We start from the raw sequence: 18,238 nt of genomic DNA, 5'->3' as shown, positions 1-18,238 counted from the left end.
CTGGAAACTGTATATCCATATTTCTAATAGCAGAGCCATTTGGTTACATCTTATTCTTTTAGCAGGGATTCTAGGTCAACCACTGCCTTTACAGCTATTTGAGAGGCATAGGAGACAGATAAGTACAGTAAAACACATTTCTAGGTAAGTGATACATCATGAAAACTGATATACAATAAGCAGCTAGTTAGCAAAGCAGTTTCCTTTGTGGAAACATTAAATATAACTTCTTCAAAACCTAAAAGTGTGTTATGTCTTCACTTCTGTAGTTTCCAAACAAACAAATCCTCTATCCCACTACATCTTAACTTTAGTTGTTGCTATGGTGTACTTTCACGTTGTTTCCAACTTACAGCAACTTATGGCAGCTCTAAGGTGAACTTATCAGGGAGACTTTCCTGGCAAGATTTGTTCAGAAGGTGGTATCTGCTTTGACTTGTTAGCAAAGAACAAATCCAGTAAGTATAATGCATGAAATTCAAAAGAGGGCTGATTGGATGATTGAAGGAGGGGAAGATGTTAGCTTTTCTTTAAGCTGAAAACTACAGAATTTTTCTGTAAATAGAATTTCCAGTGTCTTAAAGGTGTATAAATTCAGTGTCCTTTTACTATGATTTTCCCTCAGCAGAATATCCAACAGTAGTAATATTGACACAAGTTTGCATTAGAGTATTGCTTCTTCACTAGGAAAGAACAGGTCAGATGCTTGGCTTAAATGGTGAAGTACCAAGACTAGCATCACAATCTTAAACCACCCCCTCACTCACCCACTTGTATTGTGTCCCTGTTTCCAGGTAGGTGTGGATAGGACTGCAGTCTAAAACAGTTAAAGGAGACATGAAAATATTGGTATATAATTTATTTGCAATCTAAACCATTTTCCATACTCTAAAACAGACCCTCACACAGTTGCAGAAGATGTATGATGCAGCATATAATGGTTGCTTAATCAACAAACAAACATATATGCATACCCACGTATCTAGGTCATCCTCATTTAGACATGCAGAGAACATTCACTAGTATGGTGGACATCCAGCAGCTCTAAAACACCTTCTTTACAAACTAGAGGGGGTCTTGTAAGAATATTTCGTCTCTTGTGTTTCTCTCTTGCAATCGAACACTGCAACACTGTAAGAAAAAACACGAAAAAGTTATTCCACACAAAGAAGTCTTCTTTTATTCAGTTCTGAGTATTAGTTTTTCACTCTATAGGTCAAGAAACAAATCACAAAATAAGTTTTGTGTTGTACTATGTGCTGCTTTCTATCTCAGAAATTGATCAGAAAACAAGTTAACTGTGGCTTTGGTAAGTGTATCGTATTTTCATTGGTTTGCTACAGAAACAATTGCCAAGTCATTGTACAAGTCTTATTATTAATATTATATTTCAATTGTCTTATATATATTTATATTTATTTGTACCCCTCTTTTCCCAGAACTGGGACTCAGAGCAGCTTTACAATAAAAAGCAATACAATTAAAACATAGAAAAGTGGTACATTAAAACAGAATTAAATTGTTACAATATTAAAATAGATTACCAAAAGAATAATAATACAGTTAAAAAGAAAAAAATTAAAACACTTAAAATGATACAACACCTTAGCTGGTCCTTTAAGAACATTCTGTTTTAAAAAGCCTGCCTGCATATGAAGGTTTGAACCTGCCGGCAGAAGGCCAATAAGGAGGGGCCATTCTGGTCTTTGTGGGCAGGGAGTTCCAAAGTCTGGGGGCAGTCACTGAGAAGGCCCTCTCTCACGTCCCCACCAGCCGTGCTTGTGATGGTGGTGGGACAGCGTGAAGGGCTTCTCCAGAGGATCTCAGGGCTCGGACCGGTTCATACAGGGAGATACAGTCTGCCAGATATTGTGGACTTGAGCCATATAGGGCTTTATAGGTCATAACCAGCACTTTGAATTGTTCCTGGAAACAAACTGGCAGCCAATGGAGCTGTTTCAACAGGGTGTTGTGTGATCTCTATAACTTGCTCCAGTTAACAGCCTGACTGCAGCTCTTTGGACCAGCTGAAGTTTCCGAACACTCTTCAAAGGCAGCCCCACGTAGAGTCTGTTACAGTAGTCCAAATGGGATGTAACCAAGGCACCAAGGCCAGATCTGACATCTCAAGGAACAAATGCAGTTGGTACACAAGTTTTAAACGTGCAAAAACACTTCTGGTCACTGCAGAAACCTGGGCTTACAGGTTCAAAGCTGAGCCCAAGAGTACCCCAAAACTGCAAATCTGTGTCTTCAGGAGTATAACCCTATCTAACACAGGCTGGATCCCTATCTGCCTTCCAACTGACCAGGAGCACCTCTGTCTTGTCTGGATTAAGTTTCAACTTGTTTGCCCTCATCCAGTCCATTACTGATGACAAACATGGGTTTAGGACCAGGACAAGTCTTGTATCACAGTGTACACTGTCCATGCAGCTGGAATTTTATATTACACATAAGAGAAGACTAAAAATGTATTAAAATATCTGAAATAACTCTTTGTAGATGCTTATTTTATTCCTCATAAAGAACCAGATATAGAAGACAGTGCAGAAATTAGGAAACTGAAGATAACCAGTAAGATGAAGATAACCAGTAAGGCAGGGATTGCAAACTGTATGCATGCAATGATCATAGAAGTGGTAGGAAGAAATATGAGAGAGGAAGGTAACTTCTTTTGAATCTGCAGCATCTGATGTTCTTTAGAACAGAAATGAACAAAAAATAGACCAGGATGGACTGGTAGATCTCTGGTTGATTTGGAGTAAACTGGTAAAAAACAGTAAAGAGTTAAAAACCTTCATCAATTATCGTATCTACAGCAACAACAAAATGCCTCCTTCCTTCCCCCAAATTCGGTTGCCAGAAAATAAATGCATGTGATCTGAAGCATTCCTAGCATATGTTCACTAGCCTGAGCCTCAGGTGCGTTTTGCACCTAGCCTTGGCTGATGAGTGTTAGGATTCCAGTTTTATGCTTTAAGTAGAACCCACATGCATTAAATCTCCCTGTCTGCCTGTTTCTGCTTTATATAGTGTGAGAATAATGCAACCCCCTCCCCATTTGTTAGGACTGCACCTGCAAGCATTCCTCAACTGTGTTTCCTAAGGATGCTAGGCATTGCAATCCAACAATATCTGGAAGGCTGCATGACTCCCAGATATATCATGTTCAACGACAGGAGAATCTGAAATCTTTAGCTATTGCTAAGAATAGATAGGATTGGGAACATTTCCAAATACAGTAACACGTAGTTTTTTAAAATCATGGCAATTCTACTATGCTGCACAATATTTTCTGCAACACATATCAAAGAGGAAAAATGTTTTTTTTATAAAATTGGGATTTTGATTTACAGTCATACCTATTAATCGTCATCGTCATCATCCTCTGGCACAAAGATATCATGTTCTTCAAGCAAAGCTGCAAAGTTTTTGCTGATCTGTGTCCCAACATAGAGGAAGGGGATTACAACTGCGAACACACGAAGAAGACCAAAGGGCATCTATGGAGATTGAGACACAGTTAATTCCATTCAAAATGCATGTCCTGAAGAAAGACAGCTATCAGCAAATATCTACTGTTACCAGAATATCTAAATCTAAATATGAGGTTTAAAGAAACACTATCATTATCCTACAAAGACTTGTTCCTGTATTCCTATTATACTGTAAAACTTGGCAAAATTCAGAAGATGCACATTTAATCCCCTACATCAAAATATTTAAATAGGAAAGCAATGGAATGATTTACCATATTGAAGAAAACACCAAAAAAAAAAATGGTTCCCAGTGAGGAGGGCAAGTGTCAAGCAACCAGTGTAATGGTTTTAACTGAATATTGTTTTTGCTCTGTGCCTTCAAATCACTTCCAACTTATGGTGACCCTAAGGGCAAGCCTATCAAAGGATTTTCTTTGTTCAGAGGGGGGATTTCCCAGTGTCTCCCTCTGAAGCAGAGAGAGAGAGTGATTTGCCTGAGGTTAGCCAGTGAGTTTCCATGCTGGAGTGGTATTTAAACCCTGTTCCACAGAGTCCTAGTCCAACACTCAAAAGTTAGCTGTTTAACTAAATAGACTACAGCACAAAGCTTCAACACAGCCAGCATGGTGGTGTGGCTTGAACATGGACTACAGCCCTGAAGTTTTGTTGTTAATTGCCTTTAAGAGCTGTTCAACAGTGGGACACACTCCCTCAGAGAGTGGTGGAGTCTCCTTCTTTGGAGGCCTTTACTGGCTGGATGGCCATCTGTAGGGAGTGCTTTGTGAGTTCCTGCATGGCAGCAGGTTAGACTGGATGGCAGTTGTGGTCTCTTCCAACTCTATGATTCTATGAGTCAACTCATGTTGGCACTGTAGATAAGATATTTCCAAGCTCTCCTGTCTGCCATTGCTCTGCTTGGGTCCTGCAGACTTCCCTGATTGAGTCTAGCCACGTGGTGCACCATCTTCCTCTTTTTCTACTACCTGCTACCTTTCTTAACATTACTATCTTTTCCAGTGATTCATACTTTCTCATGATGTGGCCAAAGTACAACAGCCTCAGTTTAATCATCTTGGCTTCCAGGGAGGGTTCAGGCTCAGTCTGCTGAAGGACCCATTTGTTTATCATTTTGGCTGTCCATGGTATCCTCAGCACTCTTCTCCAGCACCACGTCTCAAATGAGTTTTCTTCTTGCCCGCTTCTTCTCCCCTGGCAATGGGGAATACAACGGCTTGGGCTATTCTAACTTTACTTTAGTAGAGACCAGAAGTTAACTCCCTGCTCATCATCCATGGAAACTCGACGGGTGATGGTGGGTGAATCACACTCTCAGCACCAGAAAACCTTGAGATAGGTTCGCTTTAGGGTTGCGATTTCTGAGTGGAAAAGTAAAAAAATGATGGCTTTTTCTTCCTCTTTCCCCAATGATGGACACTGTTTTTAATTCTCACTTGTGTTAAGAGGAGAGAGAAAAGAGAGAAGGTACACTGCTGCCTCAAATTGGATTCTTCCTTAAGAGACACTCCAATGGCTATTAGACATAAGTACATGACTACATACTGACCATTTTTATTCCCATTTCATAACTAGCATGGTGTAGTGGTTTGAGTTCTGGACTACGACCAGAACGAGCAGCTGTCACAAACACAAAGGAGGGCAAGGCATTGTGAAAATGTAGGGCATTCCAGGAAAATGTAGGACATTACAAAACAAAAGCTGAAAACACTCATATAACTGTAAATTCATACTCCTTTGTCCTATGCTTAAAATGGAGGACGTTTGAAATTTCCTCCTGGACAGAAGACTGAAATGGAGGGCAGGTCCTGGAAAAGGAGGGCCAAGTCTGTAAAAAACAACAACACACACACAGTTTGAGACCACTTTAACTTGCCCTGGCTCAGTGCTAGGGAATTCTGGGAACTAGCTTTGTGAGGCATTACAGCCTTGTTGTATCAGAGCTCTGGTGCCACGATAAACTACAACTCCCATGATTCCATAGCGCTGAACCAGGACAGTTAAAGGGGACTCAAACTGCATTACTGTACTTCTGCAGTGAGGATGCAGCCTTCCTCAGAGGCATAGAACGTTGCCACCTCGCCTCTCATTGGCTGGCCTAACCAGCCAATCAGCACGCGGCCCGGCAGCTCGTCCTGCTTCCCGATTGGCTGGCTCTTCCTTTCCCCTCCCCGCTTCTCCTTTTCGCCACCGATGGCTTCCCTTGAAGCACTCACTTTGACAGGTTTAGGCAAGATGGCGCCGGTCCGAGTGACGGTTATGCTTCGTGAGGGTCCAACCGTCGCTGAGGGGGCCTTCTGGCTCCCAAGGGCCCCCGCCGTGGCCGCCAGCCAAGACCCAGCCGTTCCCCACAAGCGCCCAGCCATCCTGTTCAAAAGCGGTCCTCCTCCCCTCAGTGCCGGATACTATAGCGACGCAGCCGGCCTGTCGCCACGAAAGGCGGGACTTTGTGAAATCTCGCGAGACTTTGCTGAAGCATTGCCAATATGAGCTGGGCAGGGAACTGTGGCGGAACCATAGAGCTAGGAAAGTGCAAAGATATATATTTCAAAGACATAGGCTGCTGCCACTACATCATCATCATCACCATTATCATCATCATTTCTATCTCGCTTTCCCCACAAGACTGGGACCCAAAATGGCTAACAGTCTAAAAAACACAGTACAGTGGTCCCCTCCCCCACATTCTCTGGATTTAGGGGTGAAGGAGCCCTGTGAATGTGGGAATAAACAGTAAACACAACAGTACAAAATAAGACCCCTTCATATCCCTCCCTTCATATAACAAAGAAACTGGTAGCCTGAGCTTTCCTACTAGGCCTAAGTCTACAAAAGCTCATGCTCCCAGATTCTTTTTTTCAGTTAGTCTCAAAGCTGCTCCAATATTCCTTTATGGAGTGGCTGTTTCATGGCTCCCAATGGAAAATTAGCTTTAAGTTTCCCAGGGCCCAGGGGAGTAAACAAGATAGAATTTAGTGTCGTAATCCAAGACTTAAACATAACGGGATTTAATGGAAACCAAATAAAAGAGTTCCTAATTTTTTAACCTGAGCTTTATTTGTTGTTATTATTATTATAGTTTATTTCTATAGCACTGTAAATGTACACAGCGCTTTATATACAAATAATCAAATCAATAAAAATATAAAACCTGCCAATGGTGTACAATCTACAAAATACACATAAACAATAGGTAGTAATATAAAATAGAATTAGTTAAAAAAAAAGCAGGCAACAATTAAAACATCAACATCCATTATCTAATCAAATATCAGATAAATATTCACACAGTGCCTGGGAACGCTTCCTTGAACAGGGTGGTCTTCAACTCAGATTTAAAAGTCATCAATGAAGGGATGATGACCTGTGTTCATGGGGGAAGATGGTTCCAGGAGTGAGGAGTGTAATTGCTTTTTCAATTTTTAAAAAAAAATGCCATGTCAAATTCCAGTTCAGACACAACACAATATCTGCAGAGTGGAGATGGTCGGGGCAGGAGGCGACAACAGCCCTGCGCTGTAGTTTGCTCAGAATACCACAAGTTTGGGAAGATGAAAGAAGCAGCCACCTTCATGCCTCTGCCCAACATCTCTTCTCCCTAAATGTGAAAGAATGTCAAAACTTTAAAAAGGTAAAGGTAGTCCCTTAACATGAACGTTTAGTCGTAACCGACTGTAGGGGACAGAACTCATCTCTGTTACTAAACTGAAGAGCCAGCGTTGTCCGAAGACCGCTCTGGTGGTCATGTGGCCAGCATGACTGTACCAAATGCTGTTACCTTCCCACTGAAGTGGTACCTACTTATCTACTTGCATTTGCTTGCTTTCAAACTTCTAGGTTGGCAAAAGCTGGGGCTAGTGACGGGAGCTCACCCACCATGCAGTACTCAGGCCTCGAACTGTCAGCCTTCCGATCTTCCAATAGTTAGAATTAGCATCTTAACCACATTACTATTTTGGATCACAAAAATATGCAGTATTTTCCCCTGGCATACCACTATTTTGCTGTTGTCAGTTAATCTGCTGCCTTCAGTTGCATCTACAGTGTAGAAATGATGCAGTTTGACACCGCTTCAAGTGCTGTGGCTCCATCCTATGGAATCCTCCATTTAGTTTCACATGGTCTTCAGCTTTCTCTGCCAAAAGAATGGTGGTGCCTCACAAAACTACAAATCCCAGGGTTCTGTAGGATGGAGCCTTGGCAATTAAAGTGGTGTCAAGCTGCATTAGATGCACTTTTCAAGAATGCTGTTCCCATTGTGAGGCTTAAAGACAGAAGATGCCACCAGTCCAGTCAGCTGTTTGTAGATGGAATGGGAGGGGGGGCATATTAATCTTACTTTTAGGAAGCAAAACACTCCCCAATAGTGTTGCCAGACTGAAAACAGGAGCTGGGACCTGTATGTTTAACAGTTGTGTAGAACAGGGAATTGCAGCAGGAGTTGTTACCCAGTTATGTGACAAGCAACATCTGCTGAAATCTCCTCTTTTACACAACTATTGAAGGCATGGGGGTCTTTCCAGTTTTCAATCTGGCAACCCTATGACCCTCCAGAGTCTGAGAACAGGCATGCACAAGCTCTGGGCCTCTGGTAATTGCTAACCTCTGTTACGAAGGAATATAGGAAAATGTCTTACATGAAACCAGTGTCACCCGCAACCCTACACCATGACCCCATTAATTCCTCTCTTGCCTAAAACAGACTGTATGTAGAAATGTCCTCATGCCTCTAGAAAACAGTGAGGACACCTTAAGACATTTTTCAAGCATGCTTGCAAGTTGAGCTCATCTCAACCCTGCTGTACACTGATGGGCAACTTTATTGTTATTTGCCATGAAATTGACTTCAATTAATGGCAATCCTCTGAATGAGAGATCATCATGAGCTGCTCAGGTCTTACAAACTCAGGGCTGTGACTTCTTCAGTTGAGCCAATTCATCTGTAATGTGGTCTTCCTCTTTCTCTACTGCATTTTTACTGTTTTCAACATTATTGACTTTTCCACTGAGTTATGTCATCTCATGGTAAATCCAACTGAGATCATTTTTAAAAGGGATTATACAAATTCATGGCAGACAATAAGATGATGCAGCAGTCACTTTTTAAGTGCAAACCTTTATCATAACAACCACTCTGGCAGTGGAGAATCCAAAAATGCATGCAGCTGTTGATCATGTCAATAAGCCTGTTCTAGCAGTTTCCCTCTGCATCAGGAAGAAGCCTTTTGCAAAGCCAATGGGTTTTAATTCTCCAAGTCTCAAGGCTGTGACTTCCCAAAACACTTTGCGTAACAGTAGCGTTAGTTCAAAAGAGTATATTGAGCCCTTGGTATCTCATGGGATTTGGTTCTAGGACCCCTATGGATTACAAAGTACGCAGATGTTCAAATCCCATTAAAATACAATGGCATAGTAAAATGGTGTCCCATTATATAAAATGGCAAAATCAAACTCATACTTCCCCCTTAGGAGCCCTGATGGTGCAGTGGTTAAATGCCACTACTGTAGCCACAAGGTTGTGAGTTCAGTCCCAGGGCTCCCAAGTTGACTCAGCCTTGCATCCTTCCATAGGTCGCTAAAATGAGTACCCAGTTTTTGGGGGGCAGTTAGCTTACACATTGTAAACCACTTAGAGAATACTTAATTCAGTATGAAGTGGTATAGAAATGTAAATGTTATTGCTATTAGGTTATTGTGAGAATTGCAACTAAACTCACATATAGCAGAGAAGGTGTGTGTGTGTGTGTGTGTGTGTGTGAGAGAGAGAGAGAGAGAGAGAGAGAGAGAGAGAGAGAGAGAGAATGCACACACCAAATGATGTCATAATTCCTGATAATCAAAGCTCCTAAACACACTGCAGAAATAATCCAGTTTGAGACTGCTTTAACTGTCCTGGTTCAGTGCTACAGAATCCTGGGAATTGTAGTTTATTGTAGCACAACAGCTCTCTGACAGAGAAGGCTAAATGTCTCACAAAACTACAAATGCATCTAAGGAAGTAGGCTTATGCTGTCAACTTCTTTCTTTCAGTTAAGTCTCAAAGGTGCTACAAAATCTCTGTACATACAAAACTACAGTTCTCAGAATTCCAGGGAAGTTAAAGTGGACTCAAACTGGATTGTTTCTGCAGTGTTTTGGATCAGGTCCCAAGTATTCTGACTATAATCCTTTGCTCAGTGACATTACTGGACTTAACATGTCACTGAATACTGATCACTGGGGTACAAAAACAGGAGAGAATTATTACCCCTCATGTCCTGCTTTTGAACTTTCCAGGGCTATGTTCCTGGCTACTCTAAGAAAACAGAACACTGGACTTGATAGGACTCTGAATCTTCTTATGTTGGAAGGAAGGCCACAGATTTCCATGCAGCACACCTTGAAATAAGCATAAAACCAAACTTGTACATAAACATAGTTTATTAAATGTTGTATTTGAACTACAGGTAACTATAAAACAATATTATAATTCTTATTTTAGGTACAAAACGCATGTCATGCAAACATCTTTTAAAATAATAAAAAGGGCATGCAATATACATGTGCTACAGAGTGTAAAGCACCACACAGACACTAGGTTTATTGTATCTTATTGTTTTACAAATATGTAAGATAACAAGGGCATTATTCAGAAAAGCTGGAGAAAGCCTTATTTAGAAATGTTGGAGAGTGGAAATGGTGTCTGTGGAAATAGATGCACTTATACTGTAGTGCCCTCTGTGTTCACATCATCAGCCATTCTCAAAAATGCTGACAGTGCTGCTTTTTTTTTTCTCATGTCAGCTTGATTTCATCTGAGTAAAAACAATCATTCTTTCTCTCTGCTAAGACAACCATTCTACTAGAATGTGATAAAATAACTGTTCCAGATAGAGAAAAGAACCATAACTGCTTTTATTGAAATAGGAATAAAATAATAATTTATATTGCCCATACACTAAGAATAGGACAGCTTGCTATTCCTCTTGTTAGCTTCATCTGACCCCATGGTGGAGTATTAAACAACCAGGTGACTACATGACTAGATTCATTTCAGATTGTGATCTAAAGACTCACCAGTGTTCATCCTGCTTTGTTTTGGAGGCCTCCTGATGAGACTGAGGTTTAACAAACTGGAAATCAACAAACCTGTTTTCCCTTGATTTCCAAAATTCAGTGAAAATGTTCAAGCATACCAGGCTCTTAGAATATTATGCTGTCTAGATTTTAGACAATAGGTGGTGGTGGTGGTGGTGGGGTTATGCTACATGGCATTTTTTAAAAAAGGAAATAGCACTGGATAAAATTTCCAAGAGAATTCCCTTTCTGAAGAGGTCACCAAGTGCAAAAAGGTTTCTGGGTGTTCCCAAACAAAGGGCTGCTAAGGTTATTGGTGGACCATTGGAGTTTATCATACAGGAGGAATTTCTCTTAATTTCGAATGAAAAGAAAGTGGGGACAGAACATATTCATGTGAAGTCGCTAGTTCAGCAAATTTACGTGAATTTGAATTGCATTCGAACTGACTTCCCATTGCCCGAAAATTGCTTGCCATTGCCTGAAATTGTGTGTGATCACCTCTTACGCAATAACGTGAAACCCCATGATTGCATTCGGACTGACTTCTTATTACCCAAAATTGCGTGTGGTAGTCTATCACGCAATAATGTTAAACCCCATGATTGCGTTCAGATTGCCATTGGATTATACTTCCAGTTTCCCTTGTGTGATAACATCCATTATTATGAAAATATAGAAGTAGTCATCGTTTTAAAACCTGTACAATTTCAAAAGGGGGAGAATGCACTTTTTTATGGAAAAGGTGTTTAATTTGCAGTGGAGATGGACATACTATCCATTAAGGCCCTTTATTATTGCCTTTTGCTTTGGTCAGTTTGTATAAAAATAATACAGGCTACAAACGAACTAAGCAGAGCAGTGAAAGACAGGGAGTCTTGGAGATGTCTCATCCACAGCAGTGCCATGGGTCAACATCAACTCAAGGGTGCTTAACATCAACAACAACAAACAAACAAATATATCCCTGTGCCATAAACCTTGGGGTTAGGAAATTACAGTGAACGCAACACAGTTTGATATAAGTTTAGTTTTCTGCACAGCTAGCACCAAAGTCATGCAAAGTACAATATAGCAGGGGTGGAGGTTGGATAATGAATATTCATTTTTCAAGCATACCGGTACATCCAATCTGCATTTTCTCAGGTTTCCTGTAACACCATAAAATCTCTTTTAATGTTTCTATTCCTGATAGAGAGAACTACTGATTACTGAACAGTGGAAAGCAGTCCAACTGCCCTGATAAAATCACTGAGATTAGAAGATGGAACTATTAATCATAAAACAAAACCTGCTTCTCTCCATCCCTGGTGTTTTTCTTACACAGAGAATTTGTGGGAGATACACTGTATATGCCTATGGGTTCTTCAAAGTCTTCAGGAGCATATAGTCAAACTTGAGTTGGCTTGCTTTAGTCTGGACATGTCTCAAATTGACCTGTTCCACTTCTGGGTTTGGGCTTCATCTGAATTTGAAGCACACCCCTTGTAACTAATAATTTTGTTGGCTCAATAATAAGCTATATTTTCAGGTTAGAAATATGCAAAACCTTTAAACAGAAAACTGTACCCAAAAGATCAAGAAAATAACAGCATACAGCATGATATTGTGTATATTTGGGGGGAGTGGGGTGGAAGAATGATAAAGTAATCACCTCTTGCAGAGATAATTTGGTGTAATTTTAGGACTTACAACCAGAAACAAACTAGTAGTTGAATATACCACAGTTAAGAAATTTAAAATTCTCTTTGGTGTATTTGTGTGTGCGCGTATGTGTGTGTGTGTGCGCTTTCAAGTTGCCTGTTGATTTATGGTGATCCCAAGAATTTCATAGATCCTTCCTTAGTCCCTTCCTTTCATAATTCCTTTCTTGGTCAAGGGTTACTCAGAAATGGTTTGCCAGTTCCTTCCTCTGAAATATAGCTACACCTGGTATCTGTTGGCAGTCTCCCATCCATGTACTGCTTAGCTTCCAAGATCCAACAGGATCTGGTGTTCACTGTTCCCTAATTTGTTTTTTCTCATCTATCTTGTTGTCAGCCACATTGCATATTTTCAGCCTTCTAACAATCACTTCTTCTTTCCTGACAAAAAAGGAGTGGGTAAGGGAGGTTTGGCAGCCAGTGTGGTATAGAGATTTAAGTGTTGTACTAAGACTTCAGGAGACCAGGGTTTGAATCTCTGCTCAGCCATGAAAACTGTCTGGGTGACATTTGGCACGTCTCATTCTCTCAGCCTCAGAGGAAGGCAATGACAAACATGCTTTGAATAAACCTTGCTACAAAAACCATGTGATAAGGTTGCCATAAACTGGAGTTGACTTGAAGGCACATAACAAAATGGAAATTAGCAGTAACTTGAGTTTTCAGCTGTGAATTTTTAAGACCATTCTGAAATGTAGTTCTGAAGCATACTGTCCCTTAACCAATGCAGTTATGGAGAAACTGTAGAGAAAACAGAATCCTTATCAAAAGGAACAAATATAGCCTTAGACCTAAGGATGGCTGCATTGATGGCGATGCTAGGGAATAGAGTGACTAAATGGAGAATGGGGGGAATCATGTGTGACCTTCCAGATGTTACTTACTTTATTTATTTATTTATTTATTAATTACAGTATTTATACCCCGCTGGCTAGGGCTACTGGGAGTTACAGTCATCAACATCTAAAGAGCAACATGATTTCCACCCCTAAATCAAAGTGTTACACATCTTTACAACTTTGCAGTGTGAGAGTAACTCTAATTGCTTGCTTCAACTATGACCCAGATCATTTTGGTTCTCTTGCAGTTAAATACTCAAATACGGACTCAAAATGTACATGAAAAAAAGCTTAAGAAATGATGTGAGCCAGAGACATACACAGGTTTTGGATCAGGGACATTAATTGCCATCTTATTTTGCAAGGGCTGCTTCAATGTCATGGCTGGAAAAAATTCTGGTTCAATTTTAATGTGGCTATGAAGTAACAAAATGGCTTTAGGCAAGCTACTGTTCTCTCACTTTATCTCGATCTGTGATAATGAAGCCAACCTACATTATCAGGCTGTTGTCAGTAATCATAATATAATATGCATGAACCACTTTGAATACTGGAAAGGTGCCATGTAGGCATTATAATTGTTCGAGTGAGAAAATGTTGCCATGCTGTCTAACTCTGAGCTTAGCTTTCTTAAGAATAAGTCTTAAAGCAACTGTAATATATAGTCAGATGAAATGCCACTAATGATATTGTAGGGCACAAGAAGAGAATAGCAATACATGCTTTTTTTCATATATTAAGAAGTATCAATGTCTGAAAATATAAGATAGCAAACACATCTTCTGCTTAAGTTATGGATTAGGTCTTAGGAATGTTGTGGCCATTTCTAGATTCCCTGGAAATACTACACTGTGGCCATGACTGGTCCACAATATACTTGTAACTGCAATTAAATATTCCAGAGATGAATATGAATTCTTTGACAACTCATAAGGACAGCAAGAATTCTGAGGAAACCAGCTTGATGCCCATTTTTTTAAAAAAAAAATCAAAAAACCCACCTCAAAAATATATTGTTTTCTCAGCACTTTTCTCCCCTCTTTTGACTTTCCAGCCATTCCCTTCTCACCTCTGCAATCTCCTGGCCATACCAATCATGCAGCTTTGAGAAACAAGCTGTCTCTGGAGACACAGGACTTTCCTGCCCAGGAGAAGCAAGGCCAGGAGTGAAGCCTCCACCCACATTACCGCTAGCGAGTCTTCGACGAGGAGGTAAGGGTGGAGGTTTCAAATATCCCCCTTCGTGGTCCAAAGAAACAACTCCTGTAAAAGTGCAGCCACTATCCCATGTGGAAGACCCATTCTCTAAGATGACTGGGTGCTCCTGGACTGGTACCATGGCAGGATTGGAGAGATGTCTCTTCCGGACAGAGGTAGACTTTTTTAGTAATTTGTGGTGGGTAACTAAGCTCTTTCGGGCCTCCTCCAGTTGTTTCTCTAGTTCCTTAACCACGAGCCTCATGTAATCAAAGCTGGCTCGTGAAAGTGCCTTCACCCAAGCCTCCATAGCAATTTGGCAGTCAGCAACCAACACATAGGCCTTGCCCCCGGTGCCATCAAAGCGGATGGCAAAGGCAAACTCCTCTGCAGCCTCACACAGCTCCACAGTGCAGCCCTCGAGCACAATGAGACCCAGTGGCTCACGGCTCTCCCGCTCTTCCAAATAGAATAGCAGATTGCCCTTGAGGATGAACCAGCGACGCTGGTAGGAGGTAGTGTGGTGGTGGTGATGGTGGCGCTCCACACGCTTGCACAGAAAGCCAGTGTGATCTGCTGGAGAATCACAGGTGGCATAATGTGCCACGCTACGCTCATTCAGTTTCATTGTTCCAGTCCTGCCTTGCAGAGTGTAGAGAGACGAAATTGATGAACCTGTTCTCTGGAAGGAACTGCTAATCCAGCCGGTACTGGAACTGCTGCCAGAGGTTTAGAACAGGACTGAGGATCTGTTTTAGGATGGCATGTTAGTTCTCCTTAACATCAACCTTCCACAGCCCACATAGGAGACTGGATTTCCATTCATATAGCAGCTTGAGGAATTTTACTTCTTTCTTCTTCATTAAGCTCCTTAAGTATCACTGACATCAACACAGGCTGACAGATAAATGTTTTCACCATGCTTATTTCCATACTTGCCAGAGAGAACAGGCTATACAGATGAAGACTTTCACACCTGGAAGCATCTGACAATGGCTCTCATCTGAACATTTTCCCACTCCATGAAACGCTGTGATCTTCTTACTTAGTCCTATTCATGACAAAAACAGAGTCCAACTGAGCACAGCCTTCACAGATGTAAAAACTTTGTGCTGATACTAATTGTGTAGGTAAGAAAGAGAGTATAACAGTGATGTTGATGCTTTGGTTATTTGGCTACTTCCCAGTCTCAAGGGTTTACATGACTTCATTTCTCATTGCTCTTGATGTCTGTTTGTGCAAAGATGTGTCAGATTCAAGCTGAAACAGATAATTGACATTTTCATTATAAAAGGTATACCCCAGAGAGGGAGAACAGGACAGAACCCATAAACCCACTGTATGCCTTCAAGATTTCCTGCCCATAATACAAGAGGAAGTAATGTTTGTACCTTACAGATATTGTTGGATTGCAATTCCCATCGACCCTCTGGGTTGGCTATGCTATCTAGGACTGATAGGAGTTGCAGCTAACAAAGTCTGGAGGGTTGCAGGTTGCACATTCATTTTGAGGGCAGAGAGTTGCTCTCAGCGAAGAAAGGTATGAGTTTATGCAGCCACTAGAGCATGAGATGGAATTGTACAGCCCTCCAGATGTTGTTGGACTGCAATGCTCAGTAGCCTTAACCAGTTCAGTGAGTGGATGGGCATGCTGCAGTTTAACATCATCTAGAGAACCACACAATTCCCCTCCATGCATTAGAGCAACATACCACTGATTTTCTTCAGATTACCACCTTTGTTAATATTTATATGAGTTTCTCAAGAACATCTACACACACTCACAGATGCATATTATTAGCAGCCAAAGAAGGATGGGGAAAATGGTTGAAGGAAGACCTGTGCAACTCAGTGGGACTTTATATGCCTTGCATGGAGAATGTCCCAGTTCAGTCCCCAGGGCCTTTAGGTAGAGCAAATGTGGCATAATGGTTTGCATGTGGGACTCTGGAGACCAGGATTCGATTTCTGGCTCACCCATGAAACCCACTGGGTGATCTTGGGCAAGTCACATTTTCTCAGCTTCAGGGGAAGGCCATGGCAACCCTCCTCTGAATAAATCTTGCCAAGAAAACTCCACCATAGCATCGCCTTAGGGTTGTCACAAGTTGGAAATGACTTGAAGGCAAACAACAATTACAAAGGAAATAATACCTTGGATAGCTGCTCAGCTCAATAGACAATACTGTACTATTAACTGACTCAGAATAAATCCCTCACCCAAGGAGAAGAAAAATAGTCTCTCCAACTAAGCCAAAAATAGATGAGTTTTAGGCACACTCAGAACAGGAGGCACCTCTTTAGCACCCAGAAACCGAAGGGGAAACAACACTTGGGAAATTGTCTTGTATACGCAGATCTAGGCTGCATCCACACTGGAGAAATAATGTGGTTTGGCGCTGCTTTAACTGCCATGGGTCAAGGCTATGGAATTCTGGAAATTGCAGTTTGTTGTGGTACCTCTGCCACAACAAACTACAATTTCCAGAATTCCATAGCCTTGACCCATGGCAGATAAAGCAGTGCCAAACCACATAATTTCTCCAGTGTGGATAGACTCTCAGATGTACATCATTGGGTTCCTAAACTAGTTTCCTAGAGCCAAACATGAGCCTTTCAAAGCCCCTGAGCTCCTGAGATTAGATTGTCTGCATACCTTTCTTCAGGGTGGAAGATGGTTTGGAATCCAGGGATTTGAAAAATCAATGAAAGCCATTTTTAAATGCAGTGCTGGGGGAGAGTCTTACCTTGCTGAAAATCTTGGAAAGCTAACTTCTTCTATTCCATCAAATTGTTCCATCCAGTTAGCTGTTCCTGTTTTTCTTGGTAGTACTTTCTCTCCTCCTCCCTTCCTCTCTTGAACTCTGCCTATAATTGGTGTGGATTTTTATATTGCAAAACCCGGAACCCAGGATCATCGCTGGAGCAGCAGATGTGGGACCCTCCAAGGGTAGCTCTTCAACAATCCAGGTTTTCCAGCAACCTCACATCAGAGATCAGAGATTTCTCCTCTCTTCCTTCCTCCTTCCCTCTTTTCTCCAGAGTCCAGAGGTCCTGAAAGCCACGTATAGAAAAATGTGATTTGCAGGCAAGGAAGCGTTGTTCATCATTGGTGTCCTTGATGAGGCATCTTTGAAATTGTACTGTTTGGACTATAACTCCCAGGATACCCCACCCTATAACTCTTATAGAATCCCCCCAAAAGTAACTTCTTCAAGCTGTTTCTTGGTTGTTCCACTGTGGTACTGTTTAACACTGGGTTACATCTGAGTCTCCCCCATTATTTACTATCAAGATTTCTTGACTCAAAAAAGTATCTTTAGTTTGATCTGGGATGCTTTCATTTGTAACTGATGTTTGAACCTCTTTGTCCCCCCAGATTTTAGATCAGAGGACTGTCTGCATTTGAATTCCTGGCAAAAGAGATAAAGTTGCACAAAATCGCCAGGAAGCAGAACAATCTTGCAACTGAGGCTGCATCTGCACTGCAGGAAGAATCCAGTTTGATACCACTTATTATTATTATTATTATTATTATTATTATTATTATTATTATTATTAACCTTTATACTTTTTTGACTGCCATGGGTTCTTGCTATGGAATTCTGGGATTGTAGTTTGTTGGTTCTGTCCTCTGCCAACCTCTGCATTCATAGCAAGCCCTGTTCTTCCTGGAGAGCTGAAAGGGCATTAGGAGACATTGCTGATGTTGGGTTGCCAAAGCTCTGCTGTGCATAAATATAAATAAAGAAAATGCTGATTTAACACTTTGACTTATTACTTTCACCCACGGTCACGAGAGGGCACTACGATGCCACATGTACAACTGGGCGGAAGAGATTAAATCAGGAACCAAACAGTACCAGTTTCCACAAATATGTTTAACAACGGCAGTGAAAGAAAACACTCTAGTAAGGCAAGGCAATGACAAACCTCCTCTGAACAA

General features: G+C 41.2%; 2 protein-coding genes across 2 annotated transcripts; both read right to left on the bottom strand.

Annotated features, from left to right (window-relative positions):
- Nucleotides 1-846: 846 nt before the first annotated feature.
- SMDT1 (single-pass membrane protein with aspartate rich tail 1) lies at nt 847-5,949 on the bottom strand. The gene is made up of 3 exons (XM_089523746.1): nt 5,714-5,949; nt 3,366-3,506; nt 847-1,131 (listed from the first exon to the last, which is right to left on the bottom strand). Exons 1-2 carry the CDS (start codon nt 5,861-5,863, stop codon nt 3,369-3,371), a joined length of 288 nt encoding a protein of 95 aa, XP_089379872.1. The 5' UTR covers nt 5,864-5,949; the 3' UTR covers nt 847-1,131; nt 3,366-3,368.
- An 8,153-nt stretch (nt 5,950-14,102) lies between these two features.
- PHETA2 (PH domain containing endocytic trafficking adaptor 2) lies at nt 14,103-14,920 on the bottom strand. Its single transcript, XM_089526770.1, has one exon. The coding sequence runs from the start codon at nt 14,918-14,920 to the stop codon at nt 14,117-14,119; it is 804 nt and encodes a 267-aa protein (XP_089382896.1). The 3' UTR covers nt 14,103-14,116.
- Nucleotides 14,921-18,238: the final 3,318 nt, after the last annotated feature.

The sequence above is a fragment of the Sceloporus occidentalis genome, unplaced genomic scaffold (genome assembly GCF_023333645.1).
Source record: "Sceloporus occidentalis isolate IW3139 unplaced genomic scaffold, rSceOcc1.0.p SCAF_5, whole genome shotgun sequence".
Taxonomy (NCBI): domain Eukaryota; kingdom Metazoa; phylum Chordata; class Lepidosauria; order Squamata; family Phrynosomatidae; genus Sceloporus; species Sceloporus occidentalis.
The sequence above is the reverse complement of the archived record's forward strand: the minus strand, read 5'-3'. Positions and strand labels throughout refer to the sequence as shown.

Bases quoted from the DNA above. Each gene is read 5' to 3' on its own strand.
- SMDT1 (XM_089523746.1), bottom strand. From the start codon at position 5,863: ATGGCTGGGCGCTTGTGGGGAACGGCTGGGTCTTGGCTGGCGGCCACG. The intron at 3,507-5,713 runs GTGAGTGCTTCA...CAATCTCCATAG, and splicing joins TCTTGCCTAAACCTGTCAAA to ATGCCCTTTGGTCTTCTTCG.
- PHETA2 (XM_089526770.1), bottom strand. From the start codon at position 14,920: ATGAAACTGAATGAGCGTAGCGTGGCACATTATGCCACCTGTGATTCT.